Below are 27119 nucleotides of genomic sequence, written 5' to 3' on the forward strand. Positions count from 1 at the left end.
AATTGGTCTGATCTGAAGCCCTCTTAGGTGTGAATGTGAAAATGAAGGGTTGTTTGTTGACTCTTTGATGAACTGGCGACAGGTCAAGGGTGTAACCCCAGGACAGTTGGATCATCAAAATGCTGCTCTGATCATTTCTTTAACCAGGCACATGAGCAGACGCTTGAATGGCGTTCTTGCTTGTGTGATGAGCCTTTGGCGATACGACGATGGTAAAACAAGCAGTACCATCCCAACACCAACCATGGTCAACGGTAGACCGTAGGAACTCCACCTGCATGTGAAAAGGAAAACAAAACACAAACAAAAAATGAGGATGAACTAATTATTTACAAAAAGTAAAAACAGATGAATAGAAATAAACACAAAACTAGGCAAAAAGTATTTAGCATACTTTAGTACAGCATTTTGATCTCAATATTGTATTAACTCTTCAATCAGCCTTACCATCGAGGCTCCCCGTGGGGATCTTCATGGTCTCCTCTTTCACCGTCCATATTAGGGTGGTCAGTATTATTCCTGAAATATATTAGACGGAATTCAGGGTTAGTAGGACCTTAGCAAATTAAATGAACATCAGAATCTGAGTACTTTATTCATCACAGAGGGAAATTATTTTATGTTACAGTCGCTCCATTCAAGTATATTCATTCATTCTCATCTTCTTAGTCCTTCTGAGGGTTGTGGGGGGTGCTGGAGCCTATCCCAGCAACCTATGGGCGAAGGTGGGGTACACTCTGGACATGTCACCAGTTCATCGCAGGGCTGACATATAGAGATGAACAACCAATCACACTCACATTCACACCTATGGGCAATTTAGATTAACCAATGAACCTATCAGTGCATGTCTTTGGACGGTGGGAGGAAGCCACACAGACACGGGGAAAACATGCAAAGTCCAATTGTCTCCTAGCTGTGAGGTGACAGTACTAACCACTGCACCACCATGTCATTCAGTGGTACATTTGGGTGGAATCAGTCACTCACTGGACATGTTCCCTTGACTTGACAGCACATCATGGAGTGGGTGAGTGGAATTGTCCAATACTGTCCTGATCAGAGAGTCCAGCTCCATCCCTACAACTTTGCTGCCCTTGCAAATCAGCTTGTTGAGCCTGTTGGCATTAGCAACCCTCACCCTGCTGCCCCATCATGCAACAGCATAGAGCAGGGATGTCAAACTCATTTTAGTTCCAGGGCCACATTCAGCTAAATTTGATCTGAAGTGGGCCAGACCAGTAAAATTATAATATAATAATATATAAATAATGTCAACTCCAAACTTTTCTCTATGTTTTAGAGTGAAAAAAGTAAAATTACATTATGAAAATGTTTACATCTACAAAATATCATTTCAAACAATGTGAATAATATGAACAAACTGAAAAAAATGTCTAATTTTAATAATATTATGCTTCAGTTTATCATTTACACATGTACATAATAATTTACAGATTACAGTGGATTTACAATTACACAAAACATTTAGTAACAGGTGGAATATTATTAAAATTGTACTTCTCTTAAAACATTTCAAGTTGTTCATATTTGTTCAGGTTATTCAGATATTTTTGCAATATTATACTTTGTTTTAGTGTAAATACATAAAAACATTTACATTTACAAAGAGAAAAAATTGGAGTTGTGAGTATTTATAGGTTGACCCACCTGTGATTGAATTGTTCTGAATGTGGAACCTGAAGTAAAATGATTGTTAACATCTTAGTATAATTTTTGCATTTCACAAATTCATCCCAAGGGCCGGACTGGATCCTTTGGTGGGCTGGATTTGGCCCCTGGGCCACATGTTTGACACCTGTGGCCTAGAATGTTCGCAGCGCCATATTTTCCAAAAGCAACAAAGATATGAACGAATCCACCTTTCTTTGTTAGTTTGCATTGTCCGGTAGACATTCATTAACGTGTTTTAACTGTCTGAAGTTACAGTATAGGCTATTATACAATATAACTGATTAAAAACTGATGGAATGGTAAAAGCTGCCATATCGATATTTCTAGTGTACAGCGTCGATCAAGGCTAAAAGCATGCGCATAGCGCTAGCAGCTACATTTACAGAAGAATATCACAAACTTAGTAAATTAGTCTTACTCTCAGTCATACTTGAACACATATTGTATTTTTTCGGCTGTAGATGAGCTTGTTCTTTTACATTTCATGCAAGAATTTGACATCGTAGTCGTCACAAAGCCACAGCCACTTCCTTTTGCGAGTAAAACGGCACCGCAATACCTCATAATAAGTGCCTTGTCAAAAATTGTACTTTGAATCAGCTATTAAAAATAAAGATGAGCCGAAGAGCAAGGTATTACAACTTGGATTTTAGGTTATTTAAGTTATCATTAACTTACTTACCAAACCAGTGGACACGTCAGCAAAAGTACAAGGGACCCTTCTGAGGAAGGCTACAGGTTGTAGGCGGAACACTTCAGTAAAAGAATCAACTTCTTTTTTTTCCGGAAATGGCTACGTTGACCTCTCATCCGGAAATGATATGTAATCTTTTCATTCCAAAAGCATAATAACAAAGAAACAATCACGACAGTGACGGTAAAGCAATAAGATTAGGGGAAAAAAAATATTAATACACATATATTAATAAATGGTTTGGGATAAAGTCCTTAAAACACCACTTACTGAATCAATAAATTAAGCTTTAAGACTGACAGTGAAAATCAGCATTGACGTGCTATATTACCAGTGTCGGAAGTTACCAAAATAAAACGCAATTTCAATTGGATTTATTTGATAGAGTTGATTTGTGTGGTTTTATTAATGTGTGCCTGCTTCTATGTCATTGGTTGTTAAAAATGATGGACCTAGAATTGTTACCTCCGCCAAGGAGGTTATGTTTTTGCCAGGGTTTGTTTGTCTGTTTGTTTGTTTGTTTGTTTGTTTGTTTGTTTGTTTGTCTGTCCATTAGTGTGCAACATAACTCAAAAAGTTATGGACAGATTTGGATGAAATTTTCAGGGTTTGTTGGAAATGGGATAAGGAAGAAATGATTAAATTTTGGTGGTGATCGGGGGTGGGGGGGCCCACGGGGGGGGCCACTGATTAGCCTTGGCGGAGGTCTGCCCTCTCCGAGTGCTTCTAGTTTTTGTGATGGCTTCCAGATGATGTTTTCTCTATATTTAACGTTTACGAAGTGATTTATCGATATTTAGTATAATATTGTCCACTGCACTTGGCATTTATCGGTGAAAATCAAGTATTTTTCAGTATTTAGTTTACTGAAAGTGTAGATGTTCATAAAAATTTTAAATGGTTATTATAACTAGCAAGTGCAGAACAGCAAGTGTATCCAACCACTGTCATATGTCAAAGCACATGGTTTTTACTGGTGAATCAATGTTACAGAATATGGTGATGTTTCCATGTTCAGTACAGAGCCAAATGGGTCATATCTGATGATGATGAAAAGCTGAGAAACTGCATTTTATCTGAATCATTTACATGTATTGACACGATTAATGGTTCAACAGTTATTAAACATTTTAGATTAGTAGGTGCTTTTGGTTGTCAGGGTTTTTAGGGTTAAAGATACATTTATGTTAGTCCGTTCTTTGGCCAAAGGAAAAATGTCAGAGCTTACCTGCATTGTGGGCCATGATTATCCAATAGGAAAAGGGAGAAAATGTCCTAAAATCCAGCTCTCAAAGTCTGTAATCCAACAATGATTTAAAGAAAAATAGTTTTGAAATCCATGAAGTGTTTGTCTTCTTCTCAGATGTTGTGGTTTTATCGCCAAAATTGCACTGGTGTCATCTACCCTTTTGTATCAAAACGTCAGTAACATTCTCTTCTCATCTTTTTAAGGTTTCAGATCTATTCAGGTGTTAAAATCTTGTATATTGTGGTCCTTTAGAAGCTTCTCTCCATTATGTGTAGATTTGATGTGTAGTTCTTCCATCTCTCCAGGTGGTTTGATGTCTGTTAGAAAAGTTTAAAACAAAAATCAGCGAGGGAAAATAATTATTGAACACCCATCTAATAGACCTAACTAACCTTGTTGGCAAAACATCAAAATATACAGCAATGTCTTAAATGTGTTACTTTTTTAGTGAATGTGACACCTATAACCCCTTTAACACATATTGCATAATTCCGCTAGGTGGCTCTCTAGGTCAGGGGTGGCCAAGCCTGGTCCTGGAGAGCCACAATCCTGCATATTTTAGATGTATCCCTCTTCCAACACACCTGATTCAAATGATAAGCCTATCATCAAGCTCTGCAGAAGCCTGATAACGACCGTCAGGTGTGCTTGAAGAGGGATACATCAAAAACATGCAGGATTGTGGCTCTCCAGGACCAGGCTTGGCCACCCCTGCTCTAGGTGGTCAAAACAGTAATCAATGACATGGTAGTTGATGACATCATTAAAATGTAGGATTATGGGAGTTGTAGTTTTCCATTAAGTGTCAAAGCAGATCAACCTGATATGACTCAGGGTGTTATTAGGATAACAAACCAGGAATTTATTACATTATGTTTGAATAAATAAGGCTTTTGCAAAAGGATGTGTACAGATGACTGAGAATTCTGTGACTGACTGATACAGAGGAAGCCACGAAACATGTTTATATCATGGTTACATTGTTACAACGCATGTGTGGCTCATGTACGTGCTACAAACAGGAGAGGCTAGAGATCTGAAAAGCCACATTTTTTCATTATCACTTTCATTGTCTGTCACCAAATTAACTGACGATTGGATTATTTTATTTTTCAATTGGCTAAAATAGGCTTAGAGGTCTTATTTCTGTCTTTGTGCATAAGAAATCAATATAAGTGAATCCCCAAAGGAACTTTGTGTTGGTAAATGCAAGTTATGCAAATTTACAGGATTTCAGTTCTGTTCCAACATGTTGATGGTCATATGAACTATGTTTTCAGGTCAAAAATGTCCAATTTCATCACAGTTAATGCTATATTTTCATATCACAAATGGTCAAATACTAGTGACAAATACTCTACACAACCACAGTCAATCATGAGGGATTGAATTGTGGGCTTTAAGTTTTAATTAATTAAAGCTCAAAGAGCAGAACAAAGTGGATTCACATAAAGCAAGTGGATAATTAGACAAATAAAATATAACCTGGTGAGGATTTTACTTGTGTTTTCATTTAAGATTACAGGCAATATTCAATTTGCCTTTTTCTTTGAGTGATGGTGGTGATTTGTATAAGATACTTAAATCCCAAAGACATTACCATCGCATTTACATTTACATTAAGGCACATGCAAATTCATCTTCCTTCTTCAGGTCTCTGTGTGCTGGCATGACTTATTATAGCTTCCACAATAATTCTTTTTTTTTTAATGTGTCTTAGTAACTGCTGTGGCCAATAATCAGTGCACTTTACAGGTTTGTAGAGAACTAGCTAGGATTTATAAAGCATTACTCTGATCCACTCCTACATTCAACAGTCAGTTACATAATTCAGTTTATACAATTTTCAAGTAAAAACGTTAAAAAAAATTTTTTTTAAAAATCACCTTTTGTTTTTTTCTAGTTGTAATTTAAAGGAGGTCAGATTTCAGATTCTCACCTTCTAGAAGTTCTGTGGTCGCAGCAGCAAGTCTGACTGGTGTCAGGTCACAGCCTTGTCCAACCTTTAGTGGGATTATAGTTTGTTACAGAGTATATTTATCTTTATATTTATATTCTAAAAAGTGACACCACAACCAAGGTTAATTGTAGCTGCATGGGTAATCTACATGTAGCTACACGCTTTGTAGTGTGATATTTTTATAACAAAGCACAAACATAAGCAGAACACACGACCTAATCTAATCATTTTCAGATATATCTATGAGAAATTGTAACATACTATACCTTTAACATCCTATGTATTAAATTCCAGTGGTTGCATCTACATTATCCACACAGTTAACTAATCAGTTGATCTGATCTGCTTGTCTTACCTCCACCTTTCCTGTTAAAATACTCCACTGATGCATGTCATTTCCCTTCATTCTAAAAGCACAGCAATCACATTAATTCAACATAAATAGAACACATTTCTATCATATAAAGAACTGAAATTATTGATCTCACAGAGAGTGTCACAATGCTGCCTGATGCTGGTAAGGGAAGCTCCTGTCTGATGCTCAGAAGGCTGACCTGTCTTGGTTTTGATTTGTTTTCAAGGCAAGGCACATTTATTTGAATTGCACATTTCATGTACAAGACAATTCAAAGTGCTTTACAAAAAACATTAAAGCATCACAGGAGAGGCATAAAAATACATTTAAGATGAGAGAAAGTTAAAATATAAAAACATTAAAATTAAAATAGACATTAAAATCATCAGCAATAAAATGTGATTTTAAGGTTAATTTAAAAGACATTATTTAAGAGTCTAAATAATGTCATATACATATATATATATATATATATATATATATATATATATATATATATATATATATAAAACCTACACAAAACATTTTGCGGTGAGAATTCCCTTTTTAACTTTTTTCTGTGAGCCTTAAATCTTCCTATGAAACACATCAGTCTACATTGAGACAGTTTACAGTATATACAGTGTCAATGTATATACTCTAATAGGCTTGCAAATATACAAATACAAAGAGCATCTAGTTATAGAGACTGAGGTTTGTTTCATTAATATAACTAAAGAAAGCCAAGTTCATCTGAAAAAGCCTGGTTGAAACAAGCACCATCTCCAAATTAAGTGTCAAATATCTCCAGTAGTGAAACACACCTTTGTCTAATCAGTGTCTTTGTTAATTTGCATGAGTTTGACTGTATCTACAATCTTTTTGTCGTCTTCAGTAGGAAGAGAAATGCAGTGGAATCAGGCATGCAGTGGAATAAAGTATGTGTGTGTTAAAATGTTGTTATAAACGCAGGCATTTTATGTTTAATTCAGTGTGTTAGCTTAACAATGACCAAATGTAGGTTAGTAGATTTAGAGACATAATTTACAGCATTGTGCTTACTTTGCATAGATTTTATATTTTTATATAAACTTGCTGATTCAGGATCCATGTTGACCATTTCAAGACTTCAGAAGGATGATTGTGATGTGACAGGTTCATAGTGTGGTGTTACTTTAGGTCTGTATCTGTCCCACCCTTTAAAATTAGGTTACATTAGTGCTGTATTTTCCACATTTATGTTCTGCATTAAGCAACATGGTAATTGTGCACAGAGGAAATATCCCAAGATGCACTTTTTGTGGTCCATCTCCATGATACTGTAGTTTCCTTAAGGCAAACCACATAACATCCATCTAAGAGGAGCAGGATTCTGTCTTTTACTTACATTTTTACTGTCACTGGGCAAAAACTCCACTATTACTTTTCAGCATATTATAATTCAAGTGCTCTGATAAACACATGACTGTAATACATCTATTCATGTTTGTATTTAATGAAAAATATTAATTGTTTCCTGTATTGCTTATGTTTACCCTGCTTCTTGAAGGGGAGGCAAGGGGTATTGTTTGTTTGTTTGTTTGTTTGTTAACACACTAGCAGCAAAACTATAGGTTGAATTCATACCAAATTGGGTTTATAGATTGCCAGTGACCCAGAATAAATGTGGTTACATTTTGGGAAAAGAAGGTCAAAGTTTAAAATTTTTCTGAATTTTTAAAATCTTTTTTTTTTTTTTTTTTTTTCCCATTTTTTCTTATGATGGATGAAATTTCACATGTCTGTAGCAGGAAAATTATTAGTTGAATTCATACCAAATTGGGTTTATAGATTGCCAGTGACTCAGAATAGATCTGATAACATTTTGGGAAAAGTAAGTCAAAGTTAAAATGTTTTTATGAATTTTTAAAATATTTTTTCCTCCCATTTACTTATAATGGGCAAAATTTCAAATGTCTATAAAAACATCAATTTTGTTTCAATTTGCTTCAAACTTGGCACATATATAGAGGCAATTGATATGCTGACATCAGCACACGTATAGAAATGATGACATCAGCTGGATCAATGCCAAAATAAGCTACAATACGTGCAGTGTTTGTTGTGTCTGGAACCACTTGTTTCCTTTGTTTTGGCTTTTATTCATATATTTTAAGCCTCATTTACTCCTGCTGGGACAAACTGACCTCTAATAAGGGTTGGTACTCATCCATTGCAGGCAGCTCTGTATGCGACCACTTTTTGCAGACACACTACATTTGCATTCATTTAGAGCCGACTGGATCCTAAACAGCAAAGATAGCTTCAGTGCTGGCTCAGGGATACTCCAATAAACTAAATTTACAAAATTTACAGTCATAAATAGTGGTGATAAATCACATCTGTGTGTAAAGAAGCCAGAGAGAGGAAGCTACAGGGCTCATTTCCAAACTGTAGATTTCCCCTTTGTTGGCGCTATGGGTTTTAAGGAACCTATGGAGCAAAATGTTAAATATTTAGATTAGTTCATGCATTTTTCCAGGGCTCTTTGTCGGATGAATTTCTTATGCCCTTCACAAAACCATCCAAACCTCTGTCTATTGTACACAAGCAAGTCCATCCATTACTTTCCCATTAGGAGTTAAAGGGGGAGGAATATGAGGCCCCGTTGTCTGGTGGGATCAATAAGGCGGGTTTATAGCCGATGCAATGTCACACTATCGATCCTGAGATCACATGATGACCTTGATGTACGGTCACTATTCATGAATGACCCTGAAAGGCGTGCAGAGAATTCAGCAAACATTTAAAGATGGATATGAGGCGTCTTTTTTTTATCATAGTAATAAGTACCTTTTGATGTATTGATGCAGGCTAGACCTTAGACTTTGCTTTCAGTGCTCATAATCTGTATCTAATGTTCAATGAAGAGTCAGTCTTCTATGACAGGACCTATATTACAAATGACAAACAGAATTTAAAGTACATTAGACAAATTGAGTTGATAGAATTTGTGTCTTAATTTTTTTGTTTTGTTTACAAAGCAACGATCTAGTGATGTTTTGTGCTGATTTTTAGCTCCTCTCACTTATGTCCTGTCCACTTTAACACAGATATTGTTCTAAACAGGTATTTTTTACAACACAAAACTAACAAAAAAATAAAAAAAAAAGTGGTACAAACAGGCATTGTTTCTGTTGGATTGACACTGACATTGATAATACTGGATGTAGCAGATGCAGAGGCTTGAACCTGTTATCAGAACTATCTTAGTGTTGGTTGGGGTTGTCAAAGTGTGTTCTTTACATGACGTAGATATGTCCATAACACCAGACTGGTCTATCTCCCAAAGGTATCCATCCTGACCTCAATCTACTGTAGGTCATACACTGATTTATACACCTGGATTTGATGTTTCAGGGGCAGCATCATTACACAAAGCAATAACAGACATGCATAAAATGGAGTATGATGCCATCATTTTCTAAAATCTCCATTTTCTTTCCACAGGGGTATGGAAATAATTTTTCAAGATCACAGTTTTTGCAACTTGTAATGCTGTTTATGTGGGGGCGAGAGGCCCAAACGCAGAAAAACTAGCAATTTTGCTACATATCTGCACTAATGTGGAGAAGGCATTAAGGAAAACAGAAAATATTTCTCTCTAACAGGCTCCAAGCACTTGAGGGAAAAAAAAAAAAAAAAAGATGTAGCCTAAATATCTATGTACCGCAAGTAACAAGATATGCAGTCCATTTAGCTGGTTACCACAAAACTAGATGTTTCTTTCCGGTCTTTGCCATGAACTGTGGCTCTCTCAGTTTGCAAAGTGATCTTTTAACATCATACATATGTGTAAATAGTAACACATTTTAAACAGGATCACAAAATTATTATCTGTCACCACTGATACCATTGAAATAAGGTTGCATGGGGTACAACTGGAGGGGGCAGGACTTCGACTGTAGAAATGAACAACAATTCATACCTATGGGGAATTTAGACTTACCAATTAGCCTATTAATATAAACATATTTTCCCTGTTACCATAGCAACAGTAGCATAGTTCATGTCTTCAGTATTGTTTCCATCTTTAAACTTCAAGCAAACAATCAATCTAGCAAATGATGAGTATTCAAGTCAGATTTTGTAGATTTTGATGGTTTCAAACATTTTTGTTTCAGTGGTTCTCAAACTTTGTCGGTTCAAGATCCAAAACACAAATCTGGCCTCCTCAGGACTGAAGTTGACAAAAATACATCATGAAAGGCTGTAGATTTATATTTTTATTCATTGTTACACAGTCAAAACACTGTCATTTTTAGATCTTTTCATTTCATACGTCATTTCTGTCTGACGTCTTTTGTTTCATTTTTATCTTGAAAATTCAATAAACTGGATTTCATCAAAAAATAATAAATAAACTTAATTCTAATGATGTTTAAATTCAGAGAAATCATCCAAGAAAAAACTGTAAATTAGGCGCACTTCCATTAGCTGGTTTGGAGTGAATAAAATAAGCCGTGTGAAGTCTTCAGATACTCATCATTGTCATCACCAGTAACAAGTAGAACATTTCTGTCTGCCATTTAAATGTGATGTGGTTTTCATGGACAAAAAAAATCAGGAATAATTTGATCTCATCAATTTGCACTACCTGCTGCTACTTCCACAGTGTAAATACTTTCACATTTTGTGTAAATATGCAGGAGGGCACTGAGGAAACAGCTGTCACATCAGATTAAAGTGCTATATTGGAATTTAGTTATAGTGTTTACTCAAAAGTCACCTTAAGTCAACATCAAAATTAGAATTCTAAATGACTTTTTTTTTTTTTTTGCGTCTCCCTACAAATTCCCTAATGCTGTGCATGAAAATGTGTGAAAGTATGTGATAACAAGGCTACTGACTAGAAATAAATCACATTCTGGTAGCCCTGCTGTTAACAATTTGCTTCAGAAATTAAATTGGTGAATGATTCTAATGAAAAAGTAGTTTAAATATTTATTCAGAGTTTTGCCAGAGTCCAAGGTAAAAACTTACCTATAGAACAGAATTTTAAGTTGATTCAGCTCATTATTATTTCATTTCTCGACTGTTAATATTTAATGCATTGTGTTAGAAATTACAGTTCAATTTCTTTTTATAAGTTTCAGGTTATTTTTCTGTCCTGATGGAAAAATAGTGACTAACTTGAACTTACAGAACCAGATTTTGCTTCTGTAAAATTACAGAACATGAATATATGCCATGCGCTGACATTTGTGTAGATGAAATGTTCATTAATTCTCATACTCTACTTGAACTTATATATTTATTCATTGATTTTCTGAACAGCTTAATCCTCAAGAGGGTTGCGGTGGGTACTGGAGTCTATCCCTGTTTCCATTAAGCGAAGGTGTTGCCAATTCATCACATACAGTCGTGTAAAAAATTATTACACCATCAAAAGTCATCAAAAACAATGGTTATGCAATCAAGTACTAACTCCTGTGTTTATCACAGGAGTTTTATATATATATATATATATATATATATATATATATATACATGTATATATATATGAGTGTATAATAACAAAATATAGAGCATTATCTGAATAAGTGAATATCTTGTTCTATCTAGAAGTATGTATAAAATAAGATATTATTGTAATTAATTAATTATCATGACAAGAAGATATTATCACGTTTATTGATCATTGTATTTGTAGTAAATATTTAAAGTGCATATAAATATTATAGTTTATATTAAAAAATGGTTAATTATGCAAATCTGATTGTGTGTGAAGTGACCAGAAAAGTGTATGTGAATGGTTTGTGTGGATGTTTTGTGTTATTGTAAAAATATACAGAAGAAAAGGTATGTTAACAATGCAAAGGAAGCGGATTTAATTCATTAGTTTGTAAAAAGGGGTGTGAGTGAATAGGTTATACTTCTTCCCACTCTTTTTCGAGCACAGAAAAATTTTGTTTGACCATGTAGTATGGTTCTTTGTGATCTGATGATTCTGTGCTCGAAATAAAACTACACTACAACTACTTCTACTACTACTGCTACTACTACTACTACTACTACTACTACTACTACTACTACTACTATTATGTGACTAAAACAGACAGAAAAGAAAACATGGAAAATGTAAAAGCACTGTTTTTGGCAGTACAATGCCAAAGCTATTGATATAAGAACTGAAGTGATTTTGGTTATTATTAAGAAAACATGGAAAATGGCTGGATATCAGCTCTGAAATTAAACTCTTATGAGCTATTTTTGTTGTTATCATTATATTGTATCATCATATTGTACCATTATATTATCATTATATTATATATGTCCAAACAAATGTACCTTTAGTTGTACCAGGCATTAAAATGAACAAGAAACTGAAGAAAACAAGGGGTGGTCTTACATTTTTTTCCACGACTGTAAAACATTTAGAAACAGGCAAAATATTGGTAAAATTGCATCTACTTCTCTTCAGACTTTTCTGGTTGTTCATATTTGTTCGGGTTATTTACATTTTTTGTGAAAGGATAGTTTGTAAATTTACACATTTTTATGTAATTTCCTTTTTGTTTTTTACACTAAAGATAAAAAATGTGTAGTTGTAATTATTTATAGGTTATTATGATAGTATTATATTGGTCTGAGGCAAGGTGTGGTCTAATAATTTTTTCCACGACTGTATATATTTATTCATTAATTTTCTGAACAGCTTAATCCTCTAGAGTTTTGCGGTGTGTACTGGAGTCTATCCCTGCTACCACTGGGCAAAGGTGTCTCCAATTCATCACAACCATTCACTCTCATATTCGTACAGATTTAGGCTGACCTATTAACCTAGTAGTGCATATTTTTGGACATTTTTGTTGGAGAAAATGTAACTTCCACACAGAAACACTGGAATCTCATCCAGGACCCAGATCAGTGCCGGTGTTGAAGCTATACGATTACATTTAATGTGTCTCACTGTGCTTTCTGTCCTCTGTTCTGTGACCCGATCCTTTGCATCAATAACTGGCTTCATTATTATACTCTGAGTGTGTCTCCTTCTCTTTCTTCTTCTCTTCATATCCTTGAAGTTGCTCTAAAAGCTTTCTGTATCACTTTCCTTCATAGCGTTGGATCACTTTTCCTCTGACCCCTTGCTAATGTACATTCGTAGATCTTTGATAGGAGCGGTAAGTAAAATGCTCGAGCGTGCAAAGTGAAGTCAAGGTCACAGGTTCCTCTCAATTTTGACGCTCCATCTGATTCCAAATGATGATATTTTCTCTCCATTTATCTGGCCAAGGCGATGTATTTCTCAGATATGGGTATGAAGTTCCAGGCTGCTCTCTTTAGTCATTACCTTTCCTCACTTTGTCCTTCTGAAAGCTATTATGAATCAGCAGGATGTTTTTTTAAGATTCAGCAAAAAAAACACATGTGTAACTATCCTTAATTTAATGTATCTCAATTAAATGCCTTCCGAGAAACGCATTATCTACAAAGGTAAGATCTTCCATCTTGACGTGACCACCACTGTTTGTTTCCACTTTTCTGATCCTGCATATTGTGGTTCATTTCTCCTTCATGATGCTACTATTGTTGTTTATGTGCATGCGTCATGACCATTACGTGACATTATTTATGTTATTGCCTGTTTATTACATTTTGCACTGCTCATGTGGTGTCTGTATTCTCATAAAACCCCTTTAAATCTTACTGTCGTGTTGCAACATCAGTTTGTGTTCGTGTTTCTGTTGCAAAGCTGCAAAGAGAGAAAAGGAGAGCGCTGTTTTCACTCAGAGCTGATTCAAGTGATCCTTAAGTCACAGCCGAAAACAGTCTGGAGGATTTTCTTAACCCACTTCAGCACCATTGGTATTGTTTTTATTGTTCCACACTATTTGAGGTGAAAAGCGCAGAACAACAGTAATGTATTTAATTATGAAGTTGAAAAACTATCACATTTCAAGCCTATCCTCTTTTCGAATGACAAACTCAAATAAGGCAAGGCATTATTGCGAACATTTGGCCGTGATTGTCACCTGTAAAAATGTCTGTCAGTTTGACTTTATTAAAAAACTAGAAGCACTCGGAGAGCGCAGACCTCCGCCAAGGCTGATCAGTGGCCCCCCCCGTGGGCCCCCCCACGCCAAGGAGGTTATGTTTTTGCCAGGGTTTGTTTGTCTGTCTGTTTGTTTGTCTGTCCGTTAGTGTGCAACATAACTCAAAAAGTTATGGACAGATTTTGATTAAATTTTCTGGTCTGCGCCCCCCCCCGTGGGCCCCCCCACCCCCGATCACCACCAAAATTTAATCATTTCTTCCTTATCCCATTTCCAACAAACCCTGAAAATTTCATCAAAATCTGTCCATAACTTTTTGAGTTATGTTGCACACTAACGGACAGACAAAAAACAAACAGACAAACAAACAAACCCTGGCAAAAACATAACCTCCTTGGCGGAGGTAATAAAACTCACCTTTACTCCCTGGTTTCTGTATTCCGTTTCCAATGTGATGTATATTAACTAAAGTATATATGACAGATTCTTTAGCCACTATTCTCATTAAGTTGTATTCAACCCTCGATGTTTAGACCTTGATTTGAGTCCTTACAGTGCACTGCAGTTTGCCATAATAGCCACTGTGAATGCACTTAATGCACTTAAAGTAGTAAGTCTTAAGTACAGAAGAACTGAGACACAGTGTGGATTATTCTGCTCAAGTGCTTTCTTCATTTTCAGTGTAGTAGTACTTTTTCTTTTCAGGAGCTCATGTCCTTTTTCTCTGAATGACCACCTTTTATATATTTTCCCACTTGAAGTTCCGCAGCTTTGCAACAGCTATACTTTTAAAACCACATGCACGCTCATTTCTTTTTTGAATAGCCTCATTTTTTCTTATATCCCTCTTCTTTTACCTTCTTTTTCTCTCTTAGTTGATCAAAGTATGTTTGAGAACTCCATCGCTCAGCAGCAGAGTCCACAGACCTCCAGGCCAGGCCAGGCTTCAGCCCGACGCTCCCCAGCATCAGCTAACCCCAACCTGGGTGCCGGCTCCATCGACTCTCCATCCTCTGGAGGTCAGCAGAGGTTGAAAAATGCCATTAATCTGGGCAAGGCTGTCGGGGCCAAGGTTAGTACAGCACAGACAGACATGGAGTAAAGATCCTGCAGGTCCTGTACACTCCTACTTTATATTTAACCAGAGGGGTTAAAGGGGGATTTGGCAGGTGGGGGAACCCTGAGGTCCACAGTGGAACAGTGGAGGAAAAATGACCTGCCTACAAAATAACACCTACATTGATTTTTTTTTTTCTTTTTTTTTTATTGTTAGCAGCAAACTTGTTCCTCTAATTCCTTTTCACTTATAAAATTCTATTGGTATGTCTTACCTGAATACATGATGGACCATATTTACAGATATGTGCATCCATATGTCCAGTATACCCAGCTAAACATTATTTAAAAATCAATATTTAATCAATCCATTAGAATTGGTACCAAACTGATACAAGGTCATGATACCGATGTGATTCACTCATCAGATACTGGACTAGTGTTACTGATCCACAAATCGATCCACATTCCATAGTCTGAAACTGCTGTAATGCAACGTGAGACGGCTGCAGCTGAGTGAGCTATAGGCAACAGTGAACAGTGAACACAGTCTGTGTTACTGCTGTTTGTCCATGCAAACATAATCTTCATTCCACATTTGATTTATTGGGATCGCCTCATCCTTAATGGGGCCACTGGACTACAATAAATCAGACAAAGTTGCTCTAAGTATAGTTTATTTAGCTTTTTAAAAAGGTTCTGTTCAGTACAGAGTCAAACACTGTGTATAGAGCAGGGGTGGGCAATTCATTTTCTAATGGGGATACATGAGGAAGTTTGACAGTTGTTAAGGGCCGGATCAATACACTTACAGCTCTGCTTAATATATATCTCTATGAAAACAGTAAATGAAACAATACAATGAAAATGTGGAGCACAGAAGACAACTATTTAATGAATATTTACAAAAACGTTTTCAAAAATGTGCAAAACCAGCTCCACATTAAGTTTCCATGAAAAACAATAAATCTGCATATCTCAGTTCCTTTTCTTTTTATTTACCTCTGACTTCAGCGAAGAAATACTTAGTCCATGTCTTGTTAAAAATTCTGCATTCTGAATCAGTCTTTCGTTTTTTTCCCATTAGCTGACCAACAAACCAATCAGTGCATAAGCCTTCTGCTAATTACAGAAAGTACAATCAAAAATATGCTAATTTAGCAGATCCTTCAAAATAAAAGCAGTGCTGTTGTACTGGTTGCATCTATTACAATGATATATGAATGAATGAATGAATGAATGAATGAATGAATGTTTTTATTATTGTGTCTTGCATACAGACATGCCCAGCCCTTCCATGGGCTTATAAGACACCATAAATACAAACCAAAGATCAAATACCAGACAATAGGCACAGTATATAAACAAAACAAAATACTGACCTATTTCAACAAACATATCTGCCGTTTTTTCCAGGCTTTACAAACAAATATATTTTTACAAACAGATATATATTTTCATTGACTTTTAATTTGCTAATGACCTTATGTAGGCCAGTCAGGGTCAGCTATTGGGCCGCATGTAGCCCCTGGGCCGTACAATGCCCAGGTCTGCTTTAGAGGATCAACAAAGAAAAATTTGACCAAAGGAAATTTATAACATCATAGTGCAGGGGTCATTGTACAAAAAAAACTCTCTCTTTGATCAGCTTTTTACTCAGACCAAAGGTATATGTTTTCCGCAATTAAAGACTAGGTATGTTTCAATACAGAGGTTCTTGGGTCATTGAGGATGTACTTCTTCATATACAACACCACCTACTGTCTCAGCTTAACCTTTTTTTAAGTTTAGAAACAAGGCTTTTATACACTTGTCGTCATTATTAATTTATCCAAAGTCATCATATCATCAGATGCAGACAAAGTTGAAGTATAGAGACAAAAGTCCAGGCTGTGGTTAAGTATCAAACTGTAATTTAAAACATTATTTTAATGAGTTGGTACATTTTGTTTCTCCTTCACATACTATCATGAATGAGGATCATTTATAATGCTTGAGAAAAGTTTCATATTCCCTGCATATTTCCAATTTTCTTCACACTAATATCTTGTGAAGTGACTATAGTCAAGACATGGGGTGACAACTTTCTGATTTTTTGAGTTATTTCTCTATCTCAATAGCATCATGAAAAATGAATTTGCATAGTATTATCAAATATGAAATCACAAATCTTCTGGACTTTGAATCAAAGGTGCTGGAACACTGTTTCTGATTATTTCAGCCAACTTCAACCCCTGCCTTTAAGATTTGATAAAGGTTTCATTGTATGGTATGTGGGCAATATGTTCTTAAATTACCCAAAGTGAATATGTTTTCTGTCTACCCATCCTTGTAGGTGAATGATCTGTTAAGAAGAAAAGAGCCCAGTCACATTGGAGATATTGGGGTCACTGAGGTCAACAAAAATGTTGGTGCAGTGTGGAGCTGCATGGATCACAACCAGACTGCCAGCAGGTATTGCCCACACATGTATTTCTATAAGGATTACCAGATTACCAGTCCTGTCAAGAGGTTATATGTAGTATTGATATTACAAACTTTCAATAGCAGGAGGTTAATGTGTACCAGAACACATATGACTACCAAAACCACTAATGAATCAATGCTTTGTATCCACAGACTGTAGCACTCACTGAATTTAATATAAAGTTCAATTAGGGGTGTGCAATACGACAATATTAGATCATGAAGGATTAGAACGTAATCCGACAAAGCAAAGAGACTGTTGAATTGGGGGGGTTCCATGCCGTATGTACCCCACAATCATTTCATTCATTTTTCATTTGTTTGTTTATTTCGAGCATTTACAGAATACATGCAAATTCAAAATTCCACAAAAAAAAAAAAAAAAAATCGTTCATCTATACGTGAAAAGGAGTGGGAAGAAGAAAAACTTATTTAAACTTATTTACAATGAGTACGTACACACCATATGACTGCAAAAAATGAAAGTGAAACTTAAGACTTAAGTCTCCCGCTGTTGTGCAGCTCATTGTCCTTTTTCCTACCTTCGGAAACTTTAATTTGAGGGCGCAGGACATTTGTTTAAGGGGGCATTAGTTTTTATGTCACAAGAGTGCACTTAATCAGTGTTGTTGTTTACATTTTAGTATGTTTATGTTCTTGGCACAACTATTTCAATGAAAAATGTTCTGGAAGGTTCTTAGGGTTAAATTGTTTTATTTTTTTTCTTTTAGGGCTATGTTTTACACAGGGAAGTTGTTTGGCTGCCTGTTCAGAAACTGGTAAATGAGTCTCAAAGATCAATGTAAAGAATCGTGATAAAATCGAGATCGTGATTTTATTTTTTAAAAATCATGGTATGATATTTTTGCTATATCGCCCCCACCCCTAAGTTCAATATATATAATGGTATCATTGAGTTAGCTTCATCAAACTAAAACCCTTAACATAGTATTTTGGTTCACTCATTTAAAATAAGTGTGTTATAATCAGCTGATCATTTAAATTATAGCTCTGTTTTTAGACAGAAAACAGCCAGTAAAACTACCAATCCCCTCTATTTTCTGTATGGTTTGTATCATTAATAGCTGCTCTAAAGACGTGTTTGGAATCTTCATAAGGTTCTCAAACGAGCTGACAAAAACAGCACAGTTACATAATTTAACTCCATTCTTTTCCTTTAGAGCTGTGTCCAGGGGTGAAAACAACAACAGTGCAACTAGTTTTAATCACTTTGTCACTTTCTGACTGTAAAAGTTGTTTCTTCGTGGTTCTCATCCCATCTCATCACTCTAAGTTAATATTCAGTTCATATCTCTATGATCTAGTACACTGGCTTCTCCTCCATAACTTTTATTCTAAACACTTTAATCATAATTTTAGGTCATTTTTTTTTAAATATTTGAAGCCCAGATCTATCTAAAGCTAATTACAATCTACTACACTAAATATAAGATCTGCATCAATTAAGTTTCTTCAGGGAATTTTCAGTATAAAAGGATTCTGTCAAATGTTAACTTTCCAGTTTTTTCAAAACACTTCAAAGCTGCAAATTGAATGTAATTTTCATCCTACTAGAAGAGATTTTATTGTAGAAAAATATCAAATGAACTATGCTGAAAGAAACGTCTTTCACTGGGTCAGAAAAAGTGAATAATTGAAGCCTTTTCCTGTGAAATGGGAATTTAAATGAATAATGATCCATCAAACCGTGGTTTGTGAGATGCCTCAGATGGAATTTGACAGATTCCCAGTTTCTATAACAGTTTTTATCTGATTTTAGTTACTCAAACACACACACATGCTCCTGGACATCCCAGGTTGTTGGTGTTTGTGTGTATCTGAGGATTTGTTCCAGAGGCATTGATCTGTTGTCTCTTCAGCTGAAGATCAGTCAAGCAGAAGTCATTTTTTCAGCAGCTCTGCTCTTGTTTGTCCCATTTGTTGCGCTGTGAATAGATTTTGTTTAATTTGTCTGTGTTGGTCGGTAAAGATTTTGGCAGACCACCGGCTGGTAGTGGATGGGCGGCACTGAGAGTCTTTTATGTGAAACTGAGAGGCAGGAGGTACGCGTGTCCTATTCATAATTTATCTTCATAGATTTGACCTATTCTTGTATTTGATTTGTTAATGTATTCTGCTGTAGATGTAACACACTTTTCTCCTCAATATTTTATAGCTAATCATCCATCAACTAAAAATACTCTAATGCTTATCGATCTAAATAAGATAAGATATTCCTTTATTGATCCCACAATGGGGAAATTCACAGTGTTGTCAGCAGCAAAAATTATCCAAATAAGAATATGTAATGCTGATAGTGCGGACCCAGAACCCAAATGCAGAACAAGGAGGCGGATGTAAAAGTTTACAGAGTTTATTATGTTCAGATAGTACAAAAATAAAGGTTATGATAATGAACTGGATCTTGAGGACAGCAACCAAGGAAGTCCTCGAGGGATTCGTCCTCCGGGCGAGGGACACGAACCCACGGTTAGGCTCCGGGTTTTGAGTCGGCACGCTGACTAGGGAGAAGCAGAGGGAGGTCAGGGACGGAAACAGGTCAAACACGGGAGAGCAAACAGACAGGCAACAGGACATAAGGGTAAGCTAGCTCACGTACCAAAAAACCAGGCAAAGAAGTCAAAATCCAGGAAGGCAGATGGAGGCAGACAAAACCGACAGGGAGCAGGCAAAAAACAGGCAAAACAGGATGACAAAACGGGTCGAAACACAGGTAGGCAAACGAACAGACAGGATCAAAACGCTGGTAAGTAATCTGCGAGAGAATACGAACTGGCGTCTGACCAGGGGAAAGGACAGGGTATAAATACACAAAAGGGAGGGAAGACAATGAGACACAGGTGGAACACATCAGGGCGGAGTCAGGTAATCAGGGGAAAGGTGAACACGAACCAGGAAGGGAAGTAAACACAACAGACAAGACACATGAGGAAAACTTAACAAAATAAAACCGGAAGTGGCAGACAAACATAAAAGACAGACAAAACCAGATTAACGTCCGGTAGCAGGCTTCACAGAATAAATATGATGTGCTCCTCTTTTGTCACCGTTGGATGTAGTCACCATAGTAAATTCAGAGGGTGACATGACAGTTTTCTATCTGCACAAAGAGGATCAATTTGCATAAATCACAATAAAATTGGAGTTTTGTTTCAGTATGTTATGTTTACTGAAAATGTCAGGCTTAGTTAGCACATAAATGGATTTTTTTTTCAATGTTCTTTTTACTGGAATCAAGGTAAAAAAAAAAAGTGACAGTGATACAAGAAAAAACAGTGCTGATTTTCCACGTAACATAAATACAATACCCACCCCACCCCATCCATTCCCTCACCCTACTCATTCCTGGGTAATGCATCCCAATCTGAGGATAAATAAATAAGTCAACAAATAAAAGCAATAATATTAGAAGGTATGACATTCATCAGGCATAAATAACACTGGTCTACAATTTTTTAGAAATGATTTGCTTCAGACATTAAATGTGCTAAATGTTACGTATTTTAATAAGATTAATTGGAAAATAAATGACAAAAGTGCCGGTTTGCTGATGTTTTCAAGGTATATGATTAAGTGTTATTACACATATATATTGGTTTATTTACATTTATATAATAGTTTTATAAATCTTCCACTAAATAGAACCTGTAAAGTGAATGTATTCTAATGTGCAGACAGTGTTTTGAAGTAGATCTTGTAGCTCTGAAACAAATATTCCTTTTGAGTCAAACCCATTCTCATGTTAATTCTTGAATTTCACATTTTGACCCAAGGCTGTATCTTGGAAAGTTCAGCCAACCAGCATTTTACTTGATTTTTCTTTATCAGTGACTCTCATGTGGTAAAATTTCATTACTTTTATTCTGGAAGCATTTTCCTTGTAGACCAGTGTAATTAAACAAAAAGAAAACAAGAGTGGAGTTGGTCTACAGGCCAGATTTGAGAGCAAGTGAGGTTATGTTGGCCTGTGTAACGACACATATCGTCCCTCATGATTTAGCTTAGAACTCATGAATTCATGAGTTATCAGGGAGAGTTTTTAGTGTGCTAATTAAGGCCTTTTCTGGGTGAGTCGAGAATCGGTTCTTTTTCAGAACCGGTTCCCAATAGTTCAGTTCCTTGGAATCGTTTACCTGCCTGCTTAATGATTCTGCTTATTGATTCCATAGAGGACAGAGGAATTAGTAAAGTGTCTTAACTTTCACTTTGTATGGTCATATGGTGTAAACCCCCCCAGCGTCATCTGTTATTATTATTTGTGCATACTGTAAATGTTATATTTTCTGTGCAGATGGAAGTATAAAAGAGAGATAATGCAAACAAACCCCGTTGTACTCTTTTATTCCCTCACCCAATAAAAATCGATAAGGAATCGGATTGATAAGCCAAAATGATAATGGAAGCGGAATCGTTAAATTCTTATCAATTCCCATCCCTAGTTCCAGGTAGAGCAGAAGAAGTTTTTGGACCCCCTGAGTGTGTATTTAACCTTTTCCAGACTTAGATGGGGCATGAGGACACTCATCCACAAGGAGGTGCTAGGCGGTCTGCAAGAGAATCCTTCGATGGGCGAGTAGTGAATACTATAATGTCTTTGTGCTTATTGATTATCCGCTGATCAGTAGGTGCTATTCCAAAAATAGCAGAATAGGTGTTAGGTTGCAGGTTAAGGTTCAGTGCCCGTGACAGAATACTAAAAACTGTTGACCAGTACTCAGAGAGGGAAGGACATGACCAAAACATGTGTGTTCGTGTAGTTGGAGCATTATGACATCTGCTACAGTTCTCTTCAACACTAGAATAAATTCTGGCTAGCCTAGACTTGGAGATGTGGTTATAAATGGATATTTTTAAAGTGTTTTTATTGCTTTCTTCCAAAAAAAGTCTTATCCAAAGTACAGAAACAGATCAAATGGCAACACTGCAAACAGAGTGTTTAAATATCTTCATTGTAGAGTTGTTCAAAAATCAGTTTCAGTGAATAAAACTACATGTGGTTAAAAGGCCAAGATTCGTAGACAAACCTGTGTTTTATAAAATGTTTGTGCACATCTGAACCCAGTGGTGCATTCACCTGTGATGGTCACTGTTGAGACTCTAAGCAGGTCAAAGGTTAACAGGAATAACATAATGTGATGTGTTTATAGCCAGTTTTTAATATATAAAGAGATTAGAGTGAATAAATGGCTTCAAGCGAAACCAAGGGCAAAGCAACAAACAAAACCTGCTGGAAATGAAAACGAAATTACCTTTAATCTTACTATAATAGAGATGAAAAGGTACAATCCTACAGTTAAACTTTCCATCAGCACAACAATACCAGAAGAAAAGAGATGCATTTAAGAAAAAAGGCAGCTCTCCTTGACAAATGTTTACTGGCAAACCAAAAAAAGCTCTTATATTAAAAAAAAAAAAAAAAAAACACTCGAATTACCTAGGATTTAACTACAAAAGAAGCCAAAAGCCATTTAATGTAACATGCTACCTGATAAAAAATACCAAACCCATAGTCTGGGGTCAGTGAAGGCACTTTACAAACATAAGCTGGCAGAAAAACATGGTCAGGAAATCTCCTAATGCAGTGGTGAGAGAAGGTAGCCTTAAGGACTTTCTGACAGAAACACTAACAATACCAACTTGCTGCCACTTAAACTAAACTAAAAAAAAAAAAAAAAAAAAAAAAAACATAGCAAAATGTTCCTCTAGCTATTTTTTTTTTTTTTTTTGGTACAACTTAAGTTTCCAGTCTTTCATTGCCCCCACCCCAACATTTTTTATGCCATCAAATTCCAAATGACTTTACTGTTTTTATTAAAGCAATACATTCTTCCTGTTTTAACATTCTTCCTGTTTTTTATGTTCTATTATGGAAAAAATATGGTTTTATGGGATTTATAAATCATTGCTTTGTGGTTTTATTTATATTTTATAAAGTTTTCCAACTTTTTTTTAATAGTTTTGTACTTTAGGAACAGCGGCCATAAGTTTTGGCAGTGACACAAACGGTCTTTTTGCATATCTTTTAACTTGATGGGGAAAAATATCTAACAGAAATGAATCAGTAAGTGTCCCCACTAAAGCTTTTAGCCACGACAGAACATTGGGCTGTAACGGAGAAAACTACAGTGGTGGAAAAAAAGTTTTTGGACACCTCATGCAATTGTGATATATTGCATTAAGAATCACTTTTAAGACATTGAACTCTGACAAGTATTATTAAGTTTTCTCCGAACCCACATGCTCCCTTCTGCACATGCGCTGTTCCATCGAGGTCAAAACTGGATGTTTCAGTAAAAAAATGAAACACATCCAAGACATGATATGTTGAAACTGTCAAGAATTTAAACCAAAAAAATGATTTCCATTTTTTTGTATCTGTCTGATGCAACCACACCTTTTGAAGCACAAAAAAAAACATTAAAGGGGTCACATTTTGCTAAACCCACTTTTATTAGTCTTTGGTACATTTATTTGTGTATTCGGACCCTAATAGTTCAAAAAGTTTGAATTTGAACCCTCCAGGCGCTGCAAAGCTATCTTTATATGCATTTTGGCAAAAACCGAGTGGACATCTACAAGCCGTTTCAATTCCTTCTTAATTTGTTACATTTTATAACTAGTTACGTCACGACATTTGCACATATAAGGTCAAGACTTCCGACGAACATTTCTCTGAGTACGATATAATTGTCTGTCTGCAGCAGTGGTTGTTGTAAAAACTGAAAATATGTCCAAACTTCGAGCCGATTACCTAAAATGTTCAGTCGTTGGTTGTATTCACGAACACAAACGGTTGAATGGGATAGAGTACACAGTCAAGAACCTGGAGGGGGTGGGCTTTTAAAGGGCCAGCACTCAAAATGGCCTTTCTGGTGTCATTACGCAGAAATAGGGTTGAAGATGGACCTGTAGAGTTGAATTAATGAAGAATTCAGACCCAAGCATAGCATTTACAATTCATGAAGACCACAGGGAAATGTTTAAAAATGTATAATTCCATTTAAAAAAGCAAAATATCACTCCTTTAAGAGTGTCTGAAATTTTTTTTACACTAATGTAGAATGTGTCTTAAGAGAACCGTTGACTTTTCATCTGATTTTTCCTTTTTGTTTTTTTCACCAGTCATAATTAGTTTTAATTGTAAGTCTACGTCTAACATCATGGTTAAACTTGGACACCTAAAACATTTGCTTTATTTTAGGTAAGGACACTAATTGAGTAGAAAAAGGTTAGACTGATAAACATTTAAAAGGTCTACACAAATGGAGCCTTTCTGCCAGAAAGACCTGAGGGCAAACGTCTCCATGTGCAGCTCTTCGCTCTTTATACAGAGGACTGGTAGACACCAACTGGCACCAGGGAGCTGGAGACAGGAGACAGAAGGGAGGAGGAGGAGGAAACATCAAATTAGAATATAAGGACAGAACACATTACACCAGAGGGGGAATGTAACAGTCTGCAATATTTGTTTTTGTCCGTCTCATATTCCTCTTTCTTTCTTTTTTTTCCCCTCGTCTCCAGCCACATCTCCTCCTTTGACTCCTTCCCTCGACTGGACCCTCCACCTCCTTCAGGGAAGAAGCGCCTCCCTCGGGCTCTGAAGACCACTCAAGACATGATGATCTCCTCCGACCCTGTGGTCTCCTCTCCTGACGCCGCCGACTCGGCCTCCTTCCTCTCCTCCCCTGATAAGACGCCTCTTATCAACAAAGAGGAGCATGAGGAAAGTGAAAAGGAGAAAGAGGAGGAGGAGGAGGGGGAGGAAGGGAAGAAGAGTAACACCAGGCCAACAGAGGTCAGCTCAGACAAGAACCTTCCAGCTGATTCTGAGTCCACGGGAAGCAACGGGAAGCTGCATGGAGGGGAAGGGGATGATGTGGAGGATGCGCCCCAGCTCCAGCTCTCTGTCCCAGACCTCATCAACAAAGATCCGCCGCTGATGGAGCCCAAATCCAAATCCTGCGACGTTTGGCAGAAGGCCCCGGGTCGAGACTCCCGGCTCGCCTCCACCCCGTGTTCTGGTAAAACCCCCTGCCGCATCAGCCTGGGCGAGGAGGTCCTGATGGGGAATGGCGCCCCCTGCAGCAAAGGCTCGGCAGTGAACGCAGACGACTCAGAGCCGCACCCAGACCTGCTGTCGTTCGAGTAACGCCTCAAAAAGTCGTAACTTTTTCTCTTAATTCTCTCTCAAGAGACTTCGACTTCCCTTCAGTGTAATTGAAATAGACTATAAAGGTACTGAGGATCAAATATTCACTGCCATCTTTAAATATTTCACCTGCGTCAGTTCTCACTTAAGAAAAAAAAAGGGAAAAAGTCCTTTCTACGACTCTGGCAAGAACCTAATGTGTTGCTTTTTGGCTTTTTATAAAAGTTTGGATGAATTTTAGGATCATGTATATAAAATCTGGCCCTCCAGGTCAGTGAACACAACCAGAATCCTCTTAAAAATAGAAAAAAAATAAAAAATAAAAATTATATAATGAAAAAGAAAGAAATTATGATTGAATTGAGGGTTGGTTTTAGTTTATATTTTAACTTTTTATCTAAAAATCAGTGTATTTTTCAAGTTTTAGCTTCTACGACAGGTTTATAACATATCATATCTGCTTTTGATAATGTAATAACTAGCACATAATCCAAGGGTGAATGTAAGTTTTGTCATGAAATATCCCTTTAAATGGGCTAAAGATGTAAAATCTTTACATTGTTGCTCTTTATCTTCCATTTGACTTTTAAAATCTCTTTTAGATTTTAGTATTAAATTATTGTGACGGGTATAATCACAAAGCCTGTACATTTGTTATCCATTAAAAGGGATATTTTATTTCATGATATTTCATAGTATAAGTTTATTTGCAAAAGCTGCTAAAATGAAGCAAAATTAAAAACTGCAGTTAATATGACAGCATCGTTTATGCTTGAGTATGTTGAGAATACTTTACTTTAGCTTTGTGTACATTTCTGGAGAACTGACAGTGGATTCAGTGGATTTAGGAGGAGGAGGAATCGAGTGGGAGAGGTTGAATGAATGTGGACGTGCAGAAAGTGGAAAGGTCACGGGGAGGTTTACTTTCAGTTCAGTTGGAATCAAATCATTTATTTACTCCCACTGCAGACGGCAGAGTATCATCACGACTGAAAGACTTTTGACCCCAAGCTTGAAATTATTTATGATGCCTTTTGGTTAAGAAGGAGTTGCAGCAACTCACATTCTGTCTGTAATCTCTGTGGCCTGAAAGTAACCTTTGGAAGCTGGAAATATTGGTGTGATTCAGATTCAAAATTATTTTTTTTGAAGTAGCTGTAGCTAAGTAGTTTTGTGGGTGTTTATTTTCAATATTTTGTAAAAAAAAAAAAAAAAAAAAAAAAAGTTAGTTTTAAACTGTAAGCCAGATTGTAGTAGATGTCCTTTTTTAATATAGAAATTTGTACATAAAATACATGCAAATTTACTAAAGATCTCCTCCAGCCATATTAGTGGAGCCCTTTTAGTAGCCCTAAAAATAATTAAGTTTACTTGTAAAGAAAAATCAATCTCATTTGGCATCTCTGAATATCTAAATACAAAGTTCAGCTGTAAAAATAGATATTTTCTTCTTTCCTGA

At 36.2% G+C, this 27119-nt stretch overlaps 1 protein-coding gene across 2 annotated transcripts in view; it reads left to right on the top strand.

Moving 5' to 3' along the window:
• The window catches only part of LOC115418049 (carboxyl-terminal PDZ ligand of neuronal nitric oxide synthase protein-like), a 431902-nt gene extending 405000 nt beyond the window's left edge, over positions 1-26902 (top strand). For both annotated transcript variants that reach the window (XM_030132357.1, XM_030132358.1), the window contains exons 11-13: positions 14844-15040; positions 17360-17478; positions 25033-26902. In XM_030132357.1, the coding sequence (XP_029988217.1) occupies positions 14844-15040; positions 17360-17478; positions 25033-25660 (944 nt within the window). In that variant the 3' untranslated portion in view covers positions 25661-26902. The remainder of the gene's footprint in view (positions 1-14843; positions 15041-17359; positions 17479-25032) is intronic.
• The last annotated feature ends 217 nt before the right edge of the window (positions 26903-27119 follow it).

Source organism: Sphaeramia orbicularis, chromosome 4 (genome assembly GCF_902148855.1).
Source record: "Sphaeramia orbicularis chromosome 4, fSphaOr1.1, whole genome shotgun sequence".
NCBI classification, from domain to species: Eukaryota; Metazoa; Chordata; class Actinopteri; order Kurtiformes; family Apogonidae; genus Sphaeramia; species Sphaeramia orbicularis.